This window comes from Branchiostoma belcheri, unplaced genomic scaffold (genome assembly GCF_001625305.1).
Source record: "Branchiostoma belcheri isolate BF01 breed outbred unplaced genomic scaffold, Haploidv18h27 scaffold3, whole genome shotgun sequence".
NCBI lineage: Eukaryota > Metazoa > Chordata > Leptocardii > Amphioxiformes > Branchiostomatidae > Branchiostoma > Branchiostoma belcheri.
The window spans coordinates 7306590-7325913 of NW_017803909.1; the positions used below are offsets into that span (position 1 = coordinate 7306590).

At 40.4% G+C, this 19324-nt stretch overlaps 1 protein-coding gene across 9 annotated transcripts in view; it reads left to right on the forward strand.

The window, feature by feature from the left end:
- Positions 1-2000: 2000 nt before the first annotated feature.
- The window catches only part of LOC109473827 (F-actin-uncapping protein LRRC16A-like), a 47396-nt gene continuing 30072 nt past the window's right edge, over positions 2001-19324 (forward strand). For all 9 annotated transcript variants that reach the window (XM_019773918.1, XM_019773919.1, XM_019773915.1 and 6 more), the window contains exons 1-11: positions 2001-2210; positions 2376-2470; positions 10703-10753; positions 11373-11432; positions 14763-14890; positions 15858-15955; positions 16316-16386; positions 16777-16850; positions 18343-18418; positions 18712-18797; positions 19178-19272. In XM_019773918.1, coding sequence (XP_019629477.1) covers positions 2171-2210; positions 2376-2470; positions 10703-10753; positions 11373-11432; positions 14763-14890; positions 15858-15955; positions 16316-16386; positions 16777-16850; positions 18343-18418; positions 18712-18797; positions 19178-19272 — 874 coding nt within the window. In that variant the 5' untranslated portion in view covers positions 2001-2170. The remainder of the gene's footprint in view (positions 2211-2375; positions 2471-10702; positions 10754-11372; positions 11433-14762; positions 14891-15857; positions 15956-16315; positions 16387-16776; positions 16851-18342; positions 18419-18711; positions 18798-19177; positions 19273-19324) is intronic.

Genomic DNA, 19324 nt, shown 5'->3' on the forward strand with positions numbered 1-19324 from the left:
CTGTATTCTCCTGTGTTCTCCTGCTTTCTCCCGTATTCTCTTGCTTTCTCCTGTATTCTCCTGTGTTCTCCTGGTTTCTCCTGTGTTCTCCTGGTTTCTCCTGTATTCTTCTGCTTTCTCCTGTGTTCTCCTGTAGTCTCCTGTATTCTCCTGGTTTCTCCTGTGTTCTCCTGCTTTCTCCTGTGTTCTCCTGCTTTCTCCTGTGTTCTCCTGCTTTCTCCTGTGTTCTCCTGCTTTCTCCTGTATTCTCCTGTGTTCTCCTGGTTTCTCCTGTGTTCTCCTGGTTTCTCCTGTGTTCTCCTGCTTTCTCATGTGCTCCCCTACTTTCTCCTGTATTCTCCTGCTTTCTCCTGTATTCTCCTGCTGTCTCCTGTATTCTCCTGCTTTCTCCTGGTTTCTCCTGTGTTCTCCTGCTTTCTCCTGTATTCTACCGCTTTCTCCTGTGTTCTCCTGCTTTCTCCTGTGTTCTCCTGCTTTCTCCCGTATTCTCTTGCTTTCTCCTGTATTCTCCTGTGTTCTCCTGGTTTCTCCTGTGTTCTCCTGGTTTCTCCTGTGTTCTCCTGCTTTCTCATGTGTTCTCCTACTTTCTCCTGTATTCTCCTGCTTTCTCCTGTATTCTCCTGCTGTCTCCTGTATTCTCCTGCTTTCTCCTGGTTTCTCCTGTGTTCTCCTGCTTTCTCCTACATTCTCCTGTATTCTTCTGCCTTTTCCTGCTTTCTACTGTATTCTCCTACTTTCTCCTGTATTCTCCTGCCTTCTCCTGTGTTCTCCTACTTTCTCCTGTGTTTTCCTGGTTTCTCCTGTGTTCTCCTGGTTTCTCCTGTGTTCTCCTACTTTCTTCTGTATTCTCCTGCTTTCTCCTACTTTCTCCTGCTTTCTCCTGCATTCTCCTGCGTTCTCCTGCTTTCTCCTGTGTTCTCCTGCTTTCTCCTGTGTTCTCCTACTTTCTCCTGTATTCTCCTGCTTTCTCCTGTGTTCTCCTGGTTTTTCCTTTGTTCTACCACTTTCTCCTGTGTTCTCCTGGTTTCTCCTGTGTTCTCCTGCTTTCTCCTGTGTTCTCATGCTTTCTCCTGTATTCTACCGCTTACTCCTGTATTCTCCTGCATTCTCCTGTGTTCTCCTGCTTTCTTCTGTGTTCTCCTGCTTTCTCCTGTGTTCTCCTACGTCCTCCTGTGTTCTCCTGCTTTCTCCTGTGTTCTCCTGCTTTCTCCTGTGTTCTCCTACTTTCTCCTGTATTCTCCTGCTTTCTCCTGCTGTCTCCTGCTGACTCCTGCTTTCTCCTGGTTTCTCCTGTAGTCTCCTGCTTTCTCCTGTATTCTACCGCTTTCTCCTGTGCTCTCCTGTATTCTCCTGCTTTCTCCTGTGTTCTCCTGCTTTCTCCCGTATTCTCTTGCTTTCTCCTGTATTATCCTGTGTTCTCCTGGTTTCTCCTGTGTTCTCCTGGTTTCTCCTGTGTTCTCCTGCTTTCTCCTGTGTTCTCCTGCTTTCTCCTGTATTCTCCTGCTTTCTCCTGTAGTCTCCTGCTTTCTCCTGTAGTCTCCTGCTTTCTCGTTTCTCCTGTGTTCTCCTACTTTCTTCTGTGTTCTCCTGCTTTCTCCTGTGTTCTCCTGCTTTCTCCTGTATTCTCCTGCTTTCTCCTGTAGTCTCCTGCTTTCTCCTGGTTTCTCCTGTGTTCTCCTACTTTCTCCTGTGTTCTCCTGGTTTCTCCTGTATTCTCCTAGTTTCTTCTGGTTTCTCCTGCTTTCTCCTGCTTTCTCCTACTTTCTCCTGCGTTCCCCTGCTTTCTCCTGCGTTGTCCTATGTTCTCCTGGTTTCTCCTGTATCCTCCTGCTTTATCCTGTGTTCTCCTGCTTTCTCCTGTGTTCTCTTGCATTCTCCTGCTTTCTCTTTTTTTACTTTACTTTATTCTGTTACATTATTACGTATTTGCAAGGTATTTGCATGTATAAGCACTTCATTTACATACTCGGGACAAAATAAATGGTCCCTTTACCATGTTGGGGAACACACCCCGCCACTTCCTTTACTCATCTAAAACTTGCTGCAACTGCCAACTTTTGACCTCACGACGAATGTGAGCCCCTCTAGCTACCCCATTCACGAACTGGTGACGCTTCCCCCGTCCGAAATTTGGCGCTACACTTGAAGGAAGGGGCGAAGAAGTCTTGCGATGGCGGGCCAAGGCAGCCGGGTACCCCAAGACATCTCCGGTGAGCTTGAACTAGCTCGTAGATTCTTCGCAAACAACAATTTTTGGCGTGGCGTTTTCCTCACCACTTCATGGACAGGAAGTTTTAACGAATGCTGCCCTTAAGAGGGTGTGCTCACAAAATGTCATAGTCTGACCTTTCAAATGTTTGTGTATAATTTTTCAGAGAATGTTCGGGCAATTTTGGGGAAAGGGATAAAAGTTGGAATGAAGAAACTGATCAAGCTACAAACCGGTAGCAAGGAAGAGACGAAAGTTTTGGTGAGTACTGTATCTTCCAGCAAACATTCAACGCTAACACGAACTATCCACTGTGGGAGAAGAAACTGTAGCTGAGTTGTCGACTCTGTAACATTCCTTTACATAATGGAGATAGCTGTGTTTGACAGCTATGCCCCTCCCCCCACTGATCTTTTCTTCCAGTGCCCCTCCCCCTCATCCTAGGTTGTGTACATCAGGTGTGGGGTTACTTGTACCAAGGAGGTTAAACCTCCTTGTTCCCAACATGTTACAACAATAGGACGTAGATAGTTTGTTTCACCCTCACAAGCCAGAATTTCATATTTTCATAGAGAGAATCTCATGATATGAGGCAAAGATAAGATTTTATTTAATATTCCTTACATTGAAAGGAAACTAATTGTTAACATCACATCACCAAAGTTGAATAACATTGTTAGTATTTTCTCATGAGAAGAATACAACAAGAGCCATAACAGTTTTAATGCTATGCAAACACTACTGATTGTGACGCCACAACACAACACAACACAAGACTGCCTGAGGGCAAAACAGTTCAGTACTACAATGTAAGTTACTTGCCGGCCATGTTGTCTTAGTCTGACCACATTTGAAGTAAACTTTCATAAGGCAGCATTTGTATTTGGTAACAGTTAAGATGTCATAGAAGTTACATATGTTGAAACAAGTATTCAAGTCTAGATGTCAATTTGACACTGGTTTGGATTTACTGTAGTTTTTTTCTTTACATTTTAAACTACAAATGTACATGTATTAATCATTGATACTAACGAGAAATTTCACTCAATAATTGTAGTTGTACATTATGATATCACTAAACAAACTGGCATTTAGATTCTCATTTTAATCATTCTTGAATACAATACTTAAGTGCATGACATAGATTAAGTAGATCTAAACCTAGCTTGAGTCTCTGTTTTACATTTTTGTCTGCATGTCCTCTCAATAGTTACTTAGTAGTACAATGAAAATCTGATATACCTTCAACACAACCCAAAATGTATTTCCACAAAATGGTATCTGGTGTTAGACTTTAATTCCAATATTCTAGGTAGACATGAAACCAAAACACAGCCCTGTCAATCATCATTATGAAATTAAAGCCTTCCTTCTAACAACAAACCAGCAGTGCTCTTGATTGATCACAATCTTGTGACACTAACATGACTAATCTCTACTCATAGTACTGACACCTGTTGTATGTAGGTAATGAGTGTAATCTGATACAGGTGTCAAGGATGAACAAGCACACTCTCATTTGTGTCATTATTCAACAGCCTATGTCTAAATCATCTGCTTTTTTTCCCAAATACTGTCTGACGTTTTGCAAAAAAATTCTTCAGTTTGGCAGAAATCTCTCATCTAAAATTAGTAAAAATTCCAGAAAGAGATGCAATGTGCAATTGATACTGGTCTTCCAGTTAGTACTATACTAGTATTGTGGATGCAAGTGTTTGGTGGGAAAGTCTATTTGTGTACTGATGAATACAAGGCTGTTCTGAGTTTATTAGTCAGTGAATTCTGCTTTTCCCATGAGGCCATGAGTGAATACCAATGGTATGTGGCCAGGCAACCCAACAGCACCAAGCACTGATCTCCAAGCAGATGTTAGGGGGAAAGATAAGAATGTTTTCCGTTCGTCCCATGTTTAGTACGTAGTAGTAGTAGTAGTAGTAGTAGTAGTAGTAGTAGTAGTAGTAGAAGTAGAATGGTTTATTTCGCTAAAAGACATTGCAGCTGCAAGGCTGAATTGCATATTTCTTACAATAACATACATACATTGTACATGTAGCGTAGTTGGAACACTTCTTCATAAGAATACTTATTGGTTAAAACATTATTCATAAACTGTTGCATTTACATTAAAACTTTTTCACATTAAAAAGAATGAGTCGATTGAAGCATCAGACAAATTACAGGCTTTTATAGGTGATGATTAGATAAACAATAAACAGATTTGCAATACCGTAATCATGCAAATTTCATACTTCTATATGGTATAAACACATAAGATATATTATAAGAAAACTTGCAATACTGTAATCTTGCGAACTTAATAATTCTGTAAGGTATAAACACTATGTTTGATGACATAATGCTTTCGGGAGGTTTACACTGTCAGCAAAATGGAGCTGCACAAAACATTTGGGCCTTCCCTCCCCACATCTGCTTGTACACATAGATTTAAGTTCTGGCTCTTCCCAACTTTTGCCTCAGGGGCTTTCATAATTGCAAAAGAGATTATGCAAAAGAGATAGAATATGTAAGAATCTGTATCTGTATAGCCGGTATAACTCCTTTCGGCGTAACATACCAGCTTTGTAGGCACGCGGCGCGGCGGTAGCTGGCTACATTACACCGATCAACTTGTTACACCTAACCCTTGAACCACTCTTTTAACTCTAGACATTCTTTAAAGCTATCTAATGACAATGCCCCTGCTGTACTTGGTGACAGCGAGTTCCACTCTGCCATAGTTCTAGGAAAGAGTGAATTCTTGAACACCTCAATCCTTGGTTGATAACTCTGGTACTTGAAGGCATGGCTATTTCTTGTTCTCTTCTGGGCTGGTATTAGGTACTTAGTAGTTGGTACTTAGTAGTGGGTTTTTGAGGAGTTATTGCATGTACATGTGTATAAGTTCACTATTTATACTATTTTACTCATGGACTTTGGAAATATCCCTGTTCATTGAGTGAATCGAATCTAATTAACAAGTCATAATGCTGCATCTACTGTGACCTTTCATTTATGAGGTCACCAAATATTTACAGAAACTGATAATTTTATTGCCGAAAAAGGGTAATTGTTTGGAAAACAATGTATATTTCATGTGCAATGGTATAAATTAGATATCATAGCCGTATGTATGGCCTCTGTATGTATTATTCATGTTATCCTTCATAATGCATAACCCGTGTACAGCCACTACCCCTGTTCAGAGGAGATGTGCACATGTAGTAGTGTGCATGATTAATCTTCAATAGGAATTCATGTTTACTAGTAGTTAGTACCGGTTTACACCTTGTACATGTAACATGTTGGATGTGTTATGCTTTGAGGTAAACTGTCATTCTCATATGTCAATCAATTGTTTATTTTTGGTTAGGCTACATGGATTTAATTTTATGGATGACATCTGCTTGTGCATTAATTTTCGCCTGTTCTCAAAAAAAAAGAAAAAAGATCACGACCTCTGAGTTCATGCCCTCCGTAGTCCATTGTAGCCAACTTGCGGATTCATAAATTCCGGAAAAGGCCAGCATGTGCTAGGTTTTTGTATAATTGTAAACGTTGTTATGTACTACATCAAATTCACAAAACCAGCTTTGTATTCTTGTGGTTTATCAGCATTTTTATTTTTGGCTGGAATCCTTTTTTTATTCGCCCACACGTACTAGTTTGAGGGTATTCAGAGGATGTTATCTATAAAATTATGTCAGTGTGGCCTTGCATTGAAACATTCAATTTCATGTCAAATTTGGATGGGGATTCCTACATGTAGCTATTGGACCTTTGTTGAGTCATATGCTGAACACACAATGACAAAAATATGTGGAAAACAAAAAATACAGCCATGATACAAAAGGTCCACTTTTTGGTCCACTTTTTATGACAAGGTCCACTTTTTGGTCCACTTTTTATGTAAAGGTCCAAGATTTTTCTTGAAAAGATATTGCTCTATAGCTAGCAGGTGGTTTTTTGAGTCAAAATAGTGACAAGTCAATTTGTTCAAATGTGTTAGCTATACATTGTACATGTACACTCTAACCATCTTGGTAAGTGTGGTTTTTGAAACAGCTAGCCTACGGGAGCTGAGGCCTTTTCTGTTACAAGAAGGAAATTCCTTCCTTAAGTTGTAATGTCTGGTATGCTGTGTTATCCCTTAGTGTTAGTAACAGTGCCACAGTACCAGACACCTTTCCATTCTGTGCTCTCTGTCTTCATAACCTTTAAGGTTTCCAGATGGTCAGTAAGCGCTAAACACCACTGACAGCAGATAAGGTGTCGTCACAGCTCCAGTTTCGGCTCCACCCTTTTGCCAAGTCCAATATCAGTGGAGGGCCTGCATGGGGGTGGAGAGGGGGCTTGGTCCAGACAACGATCTACGCTAAGTCTTGAGAGCCAGCTACGTATTATGCTGAATTCATGAACCTCCGCATTACGTTTAACAAGTAATTCCAGGTAGCTACATGTACAACACATTAGTACCGCCGATTACACTCTACGAAAATGGGCATGCGGGCCCCCTCAGAGGTTGACAAACTCTGAACATTTTGGAAAGGTACATATACATTTTGGAAAGGTACATATACATGTAACATTTATAATTTACTGCTAGCCCAAGGTGGTAGAAAGTCGGCGTCGGGCGATCCGACTCGCGGTCGGGCTGGTACCTCGGGTGATACGGAATACACCGTGTTGTATTCTATTGTATGTCAAAGGCACTGGTGAGACATTTTTTTTCTTCATGCACAGTTTTGCCTAGTAGAGGCCTATAATTATAACTTAATGCTTCATATTGACCCACTGATACAAGCACCATTGGAGTACACGAAGCTCCCTGTGGTCACATATAGTAAATAGAATGATGCCAGCATTTATGTTACATTACTTACAATTTGCCTCTAAAATCATTGTCATGTACATAGTATCTTTTTAACTTTGGGTGGAGTACCCATTTGTCCTAGCCCAAAGCCCCTCATTAATTAATAAAGCATTATTACTTTGTTCAGTTTTCAGTTTATTTAAGAAATCGACTTGCATGTTACAAAAAGTCACATGAAATACGTCGGATTTTTACAATCACTGCAAGTATCCTTGACTATCCATTAAGATAAAATGACAGTGATACATATGAAGATTAAAATCTAAACATAAAACATCAATTGACATTTACAATCGTAACAATAATAGATTCATATTTACAGATTTGCATATAAAATCCTATACCACTACGTAGAATGCTGAAACAATAACTTCAATGCACGTGGTATAAACGACTGTTCATGTCGTTTCGTTCTACTGAAAGAGGAACGTGGCTGTTTACTTCGTCTTAAGTTATATGTGCTTTGAGGCGGAACCAGGGCTTTAGCCAGCGCCCGTTTTACCGTCAATTGACGGTAATTTGTCCCGTCTGACGGTAAAAATTTTAGTCCTTACCGTCAACATTGACGGTCAAAAATCGTGGGTAAAGACATGGAAAAAATCTAGCGAATTTGAATGAGCCACGGCGCGGCGTCTTTTCCAAACGCACGGCGGCGGGAAACCTGATTTCAAGGACCGTGCCGACGCCTGTTGACTTGGCTCTATTGTTCAATGTTGCTGTCTGTTAAAACAACATGTGCTAACGGCCACATAAGAATAAAATAAAACAATGGCTCGACTCAGACACACGCTGCTAACTGTACATGACAATACGATAAATAAACATGTGACAACGAACAAAGAAATATCAAACGTTTTTGAATAATATACTGTACTTGAATAATCATACTATCGCAAGAAAACGGAGATTGATCCACACAATGTGGCCTTATTTAATCTAAAACTTCGTCAGACCTCCTTCCCGCGAAGACTTGAGCGGCAGCATAAAGATTTCTGGAGGATCGCTGACACGCGAGTTTTTGCCGGCCACGTAACTCCCTCCGCGGCAAAATCCTCTATGCCGTAGCGAAATCACGTCTCAGCGCTTCCCCAAGTCAACTTCATGGCCGCTAAAGTCCGCAAAGGAGTTGTAACTTCCTCATTTCGGTTGAGAAGCGAAGCTGACAATTAAAATCATGTACATGTCGGCCATTTTGTTTGCTACCCGAAGTCTTCCGAACGCTCTAAATAAGGAAATCGTCGGAGATCTGAGCCACATCGCCCGCTGTCGGTCAGCGCTCGGGCCCGGCTCGGTGGAAATCGGAGGCTGTGACGTCATGAGTAGGTTCATTTGCATGGCCGCGGCTTGAATCGCGGCGGGATTTGAGCGGATCAAAACAAAGGGCATAGCGGATTGTTCATTGCGTGTTGTCTCCTTGTGAGAACTGTAGATTTTTTTTTTCATTCTGCAAAATTGCAGGTTGTGTAGTTTTTTTTTATTCTGCAATCTTGACGGGTATTTAGAACACCGAATGCATTAAGTGTGCGGGAGGGCGTGATGTCGATCACCGGATCGTGAAAGACATTCTTTAAAAGTAATCATTGACGGAATTTTTTTTCGCGTTGACGGTATTTTTTTTTTTGCGAATTGGGTTGACCTGGGGTTGACGGTAAAAAATTTCGAGCTGGCTAAAGCCCTGGGCGGAACACATACAAAGTCATGCAGAGGGTTGTCTGTGTCATTTACGATATGTCGGATAGTGCTCAAAGTGGCAAGGTCTCGTCTCGAAGACAAAGAAGGCAGGGATTCAACAGGGATTCCTATAATCCTACAACAACGCTTCTGGACATTTTCAAGCATGTCTGACAAATGCTTGGGCAAACCTGCCCATACTGGACTTGCATATTCTAACAAGGGGCGGATGAACACCAGGTAGATACGAATGAGAATGTCTGTTGCCAGACCAGCCTTCTTTGCTATGGTTAGATAGTACATTCTCGGACGAGCTTTAGACAACATATATTGAACGTGTGCGTCCCAGGTCAGATCAGACGTAATAAAAACACCAAGTAGTTTGAAACATGTCACCCGTTCAATCTGTTCAATCCAATAAGTTGATGCATATTACAAACAACAAAGGGGACAGCAGCCCACCCTGGGGAACACCTGACAGTACAGTATGAGGTTCAATGGAATGTTCTGTATACTACAAGTATTAATCTGCATTCCAGTACTGTTTCACTTTTTTTAAAATGTAGCAAAGCAATTATACATGACATTTCAGGCATGTATAATGTAGGACGTTTACCTTAAACCCTTGACCTATACAACAATAGTTAACCCCATTGACGTCAACACTCAACACCTTTTGAGCTACCTGGGGCTGACAAGGAAGCACCTTTCCTTTATCTTTTCTCAAGCACTTTCTTAAGGTTTGTAACTGTGGCTCGGAAAGGACTTTGAACAGTGATTTGTTATGCAACAGTGAATTGCAGGTAAACAAACTGATTCTCTCAGTGGTGTTAAGTTGCAAGAGGAAGAGCTTAAATCTGACTTCCTTGTGAGAATTGCGGTAGACAAGACTGCCAACTTCCTCATATTTTATTTTGGTATGTAGCACTGTGCTATGTAACTTTTAACTTCTAAGCTGCCAGTGGTATCATTCTTTAGGTGAATTATAGGTCATTGTGTTTTGGATCTGTTGTGTGTTATATTCAGTCTTGTTTCAGTTTTTTTAATTTATTTACATGTAACTAAGCTGTGGAATTAGAGTTCTGTTAACAGTCCACACTCATACCAGTCATGCATGCATGCATTTACTCTCACTGTAACATATGTGACCCATTCTGTGATGGTCTGAGGTACATGTATTACATTTGTTAACAGTACTTATTTTAAGGAAGTTATATGGTTTGCCAAGTTGACTACCATGCTGTAACTATGCAGTACATGTATGGTACATATACTAGTAGTAGGCAAGCTGTCTAGATGTACATTTACGCATTTTGGGTGAGTCCTATTTTCTGTGTTGGCTGCAGTTCAGTGTTGTTTCATAATGTACGCATTTTGTTTTCAGCAGGTTTTTAGAAGTGGCTTCAAATGCGCAAGATATTTGGGTTGTTATACTGCCATTTCAAAGTTCTGTTTATGAAGATACATACAGTAGTCTCAACTTTGCCTAAAGCACAAACACGCCCGAAAGATACAAATGGCTGAGTTCCAGCCAATGTGTGCAGGTTAATTAACTGTGAAGTTATTGTGAAGTCACTGGTTTATATGTAGATTTGATTCAGTCGTCAAATTGATAACGAACGGTGGGCGTAGTGTTGCTAGACACGAGCTGCTGATACCAATGTACAATAGGTCAATGCAGTAGCCACACCCACATTGTCAAAATGTGTAAGTACAAAATCAAAGGTGTAACCAAAGTGTACATGTAGCTACTCTCCTATTGGTTGAACAGTTTACTAATGATTTATTTATGATTGACAGCCAAGATGGACAGCTTTCAACAAATTTAGCTGAGAAGTTAGTCAATGCTAATTAATGAATTATCTATGCTGTGTGCTGCTAAGAAGTTATGACTGTACTCTGAAATATTTCTTATTTTTTGGCTGATTGTTGTTGTTTTTTTCTCTTTTCAGGCTTTGTCACAATCCAGAGCTTTCATTTTTTCAGCTAAGGTGCCTACGAAGGTAAGCCAGTTTAAATGATATTCAATATGATGAAAATTCTCTAATCTTCAGGTCAACACTGTCAAATAAAAGAGGAATAGGTCCTACAAAACTTTGTAAAATTGTTTCCTGTAAGTTTTATTACTCAGCTTTTGTATTGATTGTATTTAGTAATTGACATTGATTCAATTGAAACTACATGTAGGGAAGTACTAACAGGTGGTTGCAGAAAAATGCAGAAGTCAAACTGACATAGAAAGTAAATTTGCTTTACGTGCTCTTATTCACTTACTCATGTGTTCTTATTCAGTTAAGCTAAATACAAGTTTGTACTCACTGGATACTGAAAATTGCACATAACAGCTCTGAAGAAAAAACAATTTGATGAAAAGGATTTGTTCTGTAGCAAGCAAAATGATAATAATTTAACAACTGAGTTTCATAGTATTAGCTTAGATAAAAAAAATCTTTTGAAAATGAAGGATCTGTAACACTACAGTTGAACATCCATCCATATGAGTAATCTGTTTACCCATACTAATGTGATGTGCCATCAAATGATTACTTCAAAATGTCATCATAAAAGTCACCAGCGTTACAATGATGACCTTATATGGATATTTTATTTCTCCTCCCACAGCTGGAGTCCAGTTTCCACTATCTGAATATACAGAGCATCGCAAGTCTAAAAACAAAACAGGTCAGTAGTCATGTCTCCCCAACTTTTTGTTTAATTTCATCTTTTTGCACTGATTATCAGGCCTTGAAATTGACTTTTCTTCCTATTGTCCCAGCCCAAAAATAAATTTCAATTGTCCCGAAGTGAGGATGAAATGCCCCAATAATCTGTTTTTCAGGAAGACGTATTGTATGACTTCAACTTGAAGTCAACTTTATTTTGCTTACATTTTGACTTCCAGGCACACTAGTATAACTGCAAAGTAGACAGGAAATTCAGGGGGACAGTGACTGATAAACAAAAGAAGGGCTGACATTCTGATGTTGATTATTTTTCTATTGTTCCAAAAATGTCCCAAATTGTCTTTTTTAGTTGTCCCAGTCTGAATTTTAGTGGTCAGTGGCCATCGGACCGCCTTTAATTTCAAGCCCTGATTATGTGAGTGAGACTGAGATTATCTGTAGTCCCTCAGACTGCCCACTAAGGTGGACTGTGCCTGGGTGATAAGTAGTGTTTATGACTGAGTTGACCTATCTGCCCCCATCTTGTTTCCTATCCACCACTGTTCCATTGTTTACAGTGGCATCGAGACTGCCATGTTCTTACTTTAAACTGTGCTCTTCTTTTACAATTTATACCATCAACAGTTCATCTACCATTATTGGTGCCAGTTGTATATCAGAGAACAAGATTAATTTAAATTTTAAAAACAAAACATTCTCTTTGTACATGTAAGTCATGAATTGATGTCAATTATTCAAGGAACTTGTAGAAGAAGTGACATCATATACACACCTAGGTGTCACAATGCACTACACTTTGCGATGGAAAGAACATGCCGAAACTGTCTCCAGCAAGTCCAACAAGGTTCTAGGACTACTGAGCAAACTGCAAAGCAAACTGCCCAGAGAAGCCCTGGAAACTGCCTACAACACCCTTGTGCGCACGAAGCTGGAGTATGCCTCCATCCTGCTTTGTAACATCGGTACTACTGCCAGCACGACATTGGAGAAAGTCCAGTACCATGCAGGACGGCTTGTCTCAGGAGCGATGGCCCGAACACCCCGAGTGAAACTACTCGAAGAGCTAGAATGGGACAGCCTAGCAACCAGAAGGGACTACAACAGATTACTACTCATGTATAGGCTAGTATCTGGTTCAGTCCCACTCCACCTTCAGGTGCTGATCCCGACTACCAGAGACAGCCAAAGACAGCTCCAACTTCGACTACGGAACGACACACACTTGCATGTTCCTTTTTGCAGAACAACTGTGTACAAGAACAGCTTCGTTCCGTACACCACGCGGCTCTGGAACAGTCTCCCAAGGGACGTGAGGGAAGCTGCGACCTACAACCAGTTCAGACTGAAGTGTAAAGCGCAGATGCTGACCACCCGCCGTCACCAGAAGTTCCGCAGACTCGGTGACCGTCGCAGTAACATCCTTTCTACAAGACTGCGTCTTGACTGGTCTCAGCTCAACTCTACACTCGTCAAGTTCAACTTGACCCCACGCAGCTGTAGCTGTGGTGCTAAGTCTGAGACAGTCGCACACTACCTCCTCCACTGCCCTCTGCACAAGGACGCAAGGCAAACACTTGCCACCGCTGTACGTAGCGTTGTGGATCAATCCCTCTCCACCAACATGCTCCTCAATGGTCTTCCAGGTCACAACCTCTCTACAAACCAAAACATTTCGGCCGCTCTTCAGGGCTACATCCTGCAAACAAAACGTTTCTAAAGTGTCCTTCCACCTGTTCATTTGGTCTAGTGCATTTGTCTATTATTTCCACTGTACGTATTCTCGACCTCTGACCTCCAACTAAGTTTACCCATTTTAATTAGTATTGTAAATATAATAACATATATGTTAATCAACAATGTTTGTATAGTCATGTAGTCATGTCTGTCTGTGGCCCCCGCCATCAGCTCTGCTGCCAGGGTGGCCACTGTATTGTGAATGTCGCAATTTTCGAAAATAAAAATAAAAAATAAAAAATAAAAATTATTCAAGGAAGCAGATAAATGAACTCAGTTCCTCGTGATTAGCATCTCAAGGTCATTAACCTCTTTGTAGCCACTTGCCGATAAAGGAGTTGACTTTGAAAGTTCATATGTAGAATCAAGTGTCATTTATGACCTTGGCATTGTTTGCATTGTTACTAGTATTTAGAAATTATTTCATCATCATCATCTGGTCGAGTTGGTGTCTCGGACTTCCATGACCATCTCCCTCCACTTCTCTCGGTCCTCCATAGCTCGAGGGAGGTCAGCTACATCGCAGTGTGTATCGTCGCAGAGTTGTTGTATAAATGTTTTACAGGGTCTGCCTACCCTTGTATGTCCATACTTTGGTGTCCATAGAAGTACATCACTGATGATTTCCCCTTTACTTTGCCATGCATGTCCAGCAAACCTGAGTCTCCTTTCTCTGATGACCTGAGATAGAGGTCGTAGGTTCCCGTATAACTGCTCCTTTGTGGGGTGTTCCTTCCATGAAGTGTTAAGAACTACCCTTAGCATCTTTGTATACGTTCCGTCTAACTTTTTCTCCAGACGTCTTGTGAGCGTCCATGTGTTGCTCCCATACAGCAATACTGAAACTGCAGTCGCTTGGAAGAATTCACGTTTCAGCTTATTTGGCAGGGGGGATTTCCAGATCACTGATAGCTTGTCAGTTGCCAGAAATTATTTGATATGACCAAAACAATAGTATATACCCTGGTCACTATATGTAAGTTGAAAGACACTGGGAATGAGAATGCTTAGATCTAAATATGAGGGAAACAAAGACAATGTTATAATTCAATCTCTCTGAAGAGTGCTCTTTCAGTTGACTTTTAAAACTTTACTGTTCAGCACAATTTGAAGTCGTTAAAGACCCAATGTTTGTTTTGGTGCGGCCCAACACTCAGCTTCACATGTCCTCATATGTACCAAGGACTAGCAGGCTGTGGAACTCCTTACCAGCCTCGGTTTTCCCTGACAGTCCTAACATGACTAAGTTCAAGACTGCAGTAAACAGATTCCTGTTGAATTCCTCTTAGAGATTTTCTACTTTTTGACAATTATATATCATGTAATTATGTATTATGTATAATGTATTTCATAAGGGTATGTATGTGTAATCAAGCGAGGGGAATTGATGTGACATATTGAACCGAAGATCATCGTTATACGATGTTAAGATCAGGTTCACTCTGCACTGATTAGAAAAAAAAAAGTATCTTTCCAAATTTGAAGTGTCTCAACCCTCCTTCCTGTCCCACATACTGTATAACCCTATCAGCTAGAAAGGAAGCATCATGATGATGATGCCTTAAGTTTAACTGTTATCTTATCCCACTCACAGCTCCACATTGAAGCAGAGGACAAGAGGAATGTTTTTAAGCCCATCGAGGCTGAGGATGCTGAACACATCATAGGACACATCGGGGTCTCACTTAAGAGGACCTTCCCTGACATTCCCAGACCATTACAGTAAGTAACAACTTACTTCTTCTACTTCCTTTTAATGCCCACGATCATCATACTGATCATTCTGGCATGCCAATTCTTGGCAAGACTCCGGATTGTAGAATTTGTACCATCGCACACCGGGGCATGCCCCTACTCTTTTTTGAAAGGTGTGGTGGGTTCTTCAACGTGCGTGGGGTGTGGCTCTCCCTAAACACGGGACCTCCATTTAATGTCCTATCCGAGGGAACGCCCTAGCCAAAGCTAAGTACTCATTTACACCTGAGTGAAGTGAGGAAAGTTGTGTAAAGTGCCTTTCCCAAGGGCACAAGATCGGTGACATGGGTGGGGATCGAACCCAGGACCTCTAGGTCCTGAGCTGAAAGCGATACCGCTGCGCCACACGACCCCACTTACAATATGTGGCTTCCTTATAACTGTAATACAGTAACTGTAATTCACTTAATGTTCACGGTACCAAAATTTCACGGTCTGAGAAAAATGTGGATGTTCACGGAACTTTGTTCACAGTGGCGGCAGGTGAAGTAAAATAAAAGAATGTCAGTGATTACAGAAAGCGATGTCAATGGTGTTGGGCTTGCCAACGATGTTTGAAATTTTTAAATAGACAAAGTACTGTTACCAGTGCAGTATTAGGCATTTAAAATGTCTGTCATAATTTCAAGTGTGCTGTAACACATTCAAATAATCTTTTTTTCAGAGGATATAAAATCATGTTCATTGTACCATTCAAAAGAAGTAAAATTTTCATTCGTACAGCAAGATAAGTCATGTGTAGTATGCGCAGTTTACCAGTTCGGAACTGTAACGACAGTTGATTGTTTGAATCTGGCACACATGTGAATCTGACACACTAACTTGATTTAAGATTAGCAAAGGAACTACTACAAGCTGCTCTTTTCACTACTGCAGAATAATATTTGTAAGTAAGAAACAAGTTCAGGTTGTTCTATTTTTCACGACTGCACAGTAACCTGCTCCCCAGCCTGCTGATAGAACCGTTAGAGCGGATGAAGAATGTACAGCGGGCAGTCGACACCATGGGCAGCAAGGAAAAAGGACCCTGTGGTAGGGATAACGTATTCTTTTCTTTTTGACATTGACATGAATTCGTGTTAACTTAATCTGTTCATCTTCATAATCTGCAATATTAGCACATCGGGAGAATGTACTGCACCTGTGCAAAACCATGGTTTTTCTGTTGGATGTTTTACACAATGTTTGACTAAGTTAAGGTATTTTGAAGATTGCTCACACTACAAAACTACAGACAGGATATCTTCAACATGTTACATTCTGGATTTTGTATAGGCGCATTACACTCTGCTTACAATATTCAAGCTAGTTAATGTTCTGATAAAATTGCAGCTTGAAGTATAGAACAGTGAATGTATGGTTGTATCATATATGAACTGTCTGCTGTTTCAGGTGGTTTTTCTGCCATGTACACCTGCATGTGTGACTTTCACAACCTCCCAGTCAGAGAGGAGGTCATCTGGGTAAGTTGGGACATCGTACTTAAATGAAAAGCAATTTATGATTCAAAAGAGATTAATACAATGTAGTTTTCCTAACATAGAATTACAGGTCACTGGAACATTATGCTACTGAGTAATTAGTTAGGTCTTACACTAAGTTACAGTTAGATGTAACAAGTCGATCGGTGTAATGTAGCCAGCTGCCGCTGCTCAGCGTGCCTGAGAAGCTGGTGTGTTACGTGGAAAGGCGGTTATACCGGCTATACAGATACAGAAGCTGGTGTGTTATGCCGAAAGGCGGTTATACCGGCTATACAAATACAGATACAGAATACATGTAGCATAACACTAAAAAAGCTTTCAAAGATAAGTACAGTTGACTCTATTGAATTTCTTATTTTCATTTTCCAGGATGTGGACACAATTTACCTGTCTCAGGCCAACAGAGAACTCTGTTTAGATGACTTCAACCACATGGACAGCAAGTAGGTTTGCTGTTTACCAGTAGCTATAGTAGAGCCAAAAATGTCTATAAAACGGCTATTGGACATTGGGCATTCTCGAAAGTTCCAGACATTTTTTTAACACTTGTAAGAATGTCTTTCCCAGGTCTTTACAGGGTCTTTTTGGGGAGGACTTGCTTGTTGTGTTTTCCATTGTTCATGTGGTGTCTGTCAGAATGTCTTTAGAAAAAAACTGTGAAAACTAGCATGCATGTGAAAAGCACTGCACAAAGCCAAGGCAATTTAGAGGGCGGGACGCAATTAATTAACGGACAGATGCTAATCTTTAACTATAGAAAGTTTATTGCAAATACTTGCCCAAGGGCTAATTGCAGTTACAAGCAACATAGAAAGAAAATACAGTGGTATGTGAGTCTATATCTACTTCTAACATTATACTATATTCTACAACATCAGTACGCATTGTGCTAAACAAAGGACTGTCTCCTAGGGCTGTCCCTACCTGGTCTGGTGTGTGAAGAGACTATGGGTATAAAATGTCTATCTTGGGTTATTTCGATGTTATGTTCCGACTGACCTTTGTACAGCAATGTCTAAATCATATCTAATGTCCGCTAGCCGTTTTATAGACATTTTTGGCTCTACCTGTATAATGTGTAATCGGGCAGCTAATAAGGAAGTGTCCTAGATTTCCTAATAAGGGAAAAAGTGAGATATGCCCCCAGTAGAGGGAGAAAACTAGACACAATACTATTATATAATATTATATAAGGCCACACCAATTTAAATTCTTGGTTAACGGATTCGCCTCTTCATTTTTTTCTGATTTGCAAATAAAAATAAAAATTCAGAATCAACTGCAAAATGCTCATATTTTGCCCTGAACAGTTGAAAACAGTCCTTTTCATCCTACTTGTTACAGTTATTCCATCTTTCAATGCAATGGTATCATTAAAAATTAAGTTCAAAATTCATTGTTTAAATTTTGAACCAGCCTGGTGTGTTGACTTCATGGCTCCTATCGTACCATTTTGGGCCATAATAGGATGCCTCGGCCTGTTTTTATTTTTTTTTCGCCCGCCCGCTCCATTATTTTTCTGGAAAAATCCGTTAACCAAGAAATTAAATTGGTGTGGCCTAAGGTAAAGCAATCATCCCCGTGCGTAGTCCAGTGGTTAGCGATCCTGCCTCTGGACTAAGAGGTTGGGAGTTTAAATCCCGGCTGTTGTCGCTCACCCGACATGCACGCTACTGTTTTGGGTCGCAGTCTTTAGGACGGGACGTTAAGCCGTGGTCCACTGTTCATTATGCTTGGGGAAAAAGAGCTAGGGGAATTTCCCTGGTACAATGAACCTGTAAATACTGTATATACATGTCTTCTCTGTCACAACCAGTGGAAGATTAGCTCTTCAATGAGCTAAACTGGTTCGAGATCACTTTCTCTGTTGATACTCAACTAACAAAATGTATCTTAGATAGATGTTTCTAACCAGTAATGTCATCTTGTCTACAGAGACCTGGGTCCTATCATCTCAGCACTGGAACACAATACCTGGTTTACCAAGCTGTCATCTTACCACACAAGACTGGTAAGTCTTCTTGTGTTGTCACAGGACCATTGACATGTGGTGCTAGCTAGATAAAGTGATTCAGATATTGTTTAAGGAAAAGACACGAACAAGAATTAAAAAGTTCATGGATATATTTGAACAACTACTACTTAGTAAAATTTCCCTTTTGTCAAACTACTGTATCACTTTTCTTTCTGTAGATAATATGAAATGTATTATTTGCTGTATGATCGACAATGTTTCTTGCTCTAATCAAAAGAATTTTGAACATTCTAAAAGAAGTTTTTTTAATATGACTATGCTGTTCATAGGCTGAGCACAGTGACCAGCTGTGTAAGGTGATGAAGAAAAATGCCAAACTTGAGGAGCTTGTCTTGGAGAATGCTGGCCTTAACAAGTAAGATACCTTTAAAATGCAGCTGTATGACCAGGTTTGGCTAATTTTTAGTATCCACATGATTTACTTGACAATGTTGTACCAGATCCTATCAATTTTTGATAGTAAAACAACCCTAAAACAGTTGTCACTGTTTTTTTCCATTGTCTCTGACAATGAATACTCTTCATGAAAGCTGTATAACACATTTTTATTATGTATGTATTGAAACAGATAATAAAATTATGTATATGCATTGTTTGTCATGCAAAGAAAGAAAGACTTAAATGATACTCCTTATGTGTCAATGGGATCAGTGAGCCTCAACCAAAACAAAATTTTGATCAGAAATGAACTTGAAGTGACATGACTACAACTATATAATATTCCTCATCTTGCAGGGAGTTTGCCAAGCACATGGCCACAGCCCTGCTGTCCAACACTAACAGTGCTCTGCACACTGTAAGCCTGTCGCACAACCACTTAGAGGACAGGGGTAAGAAACGAAACTTTCTGGCCGTTCTTGCATGGCCTTGTCTACATGTACA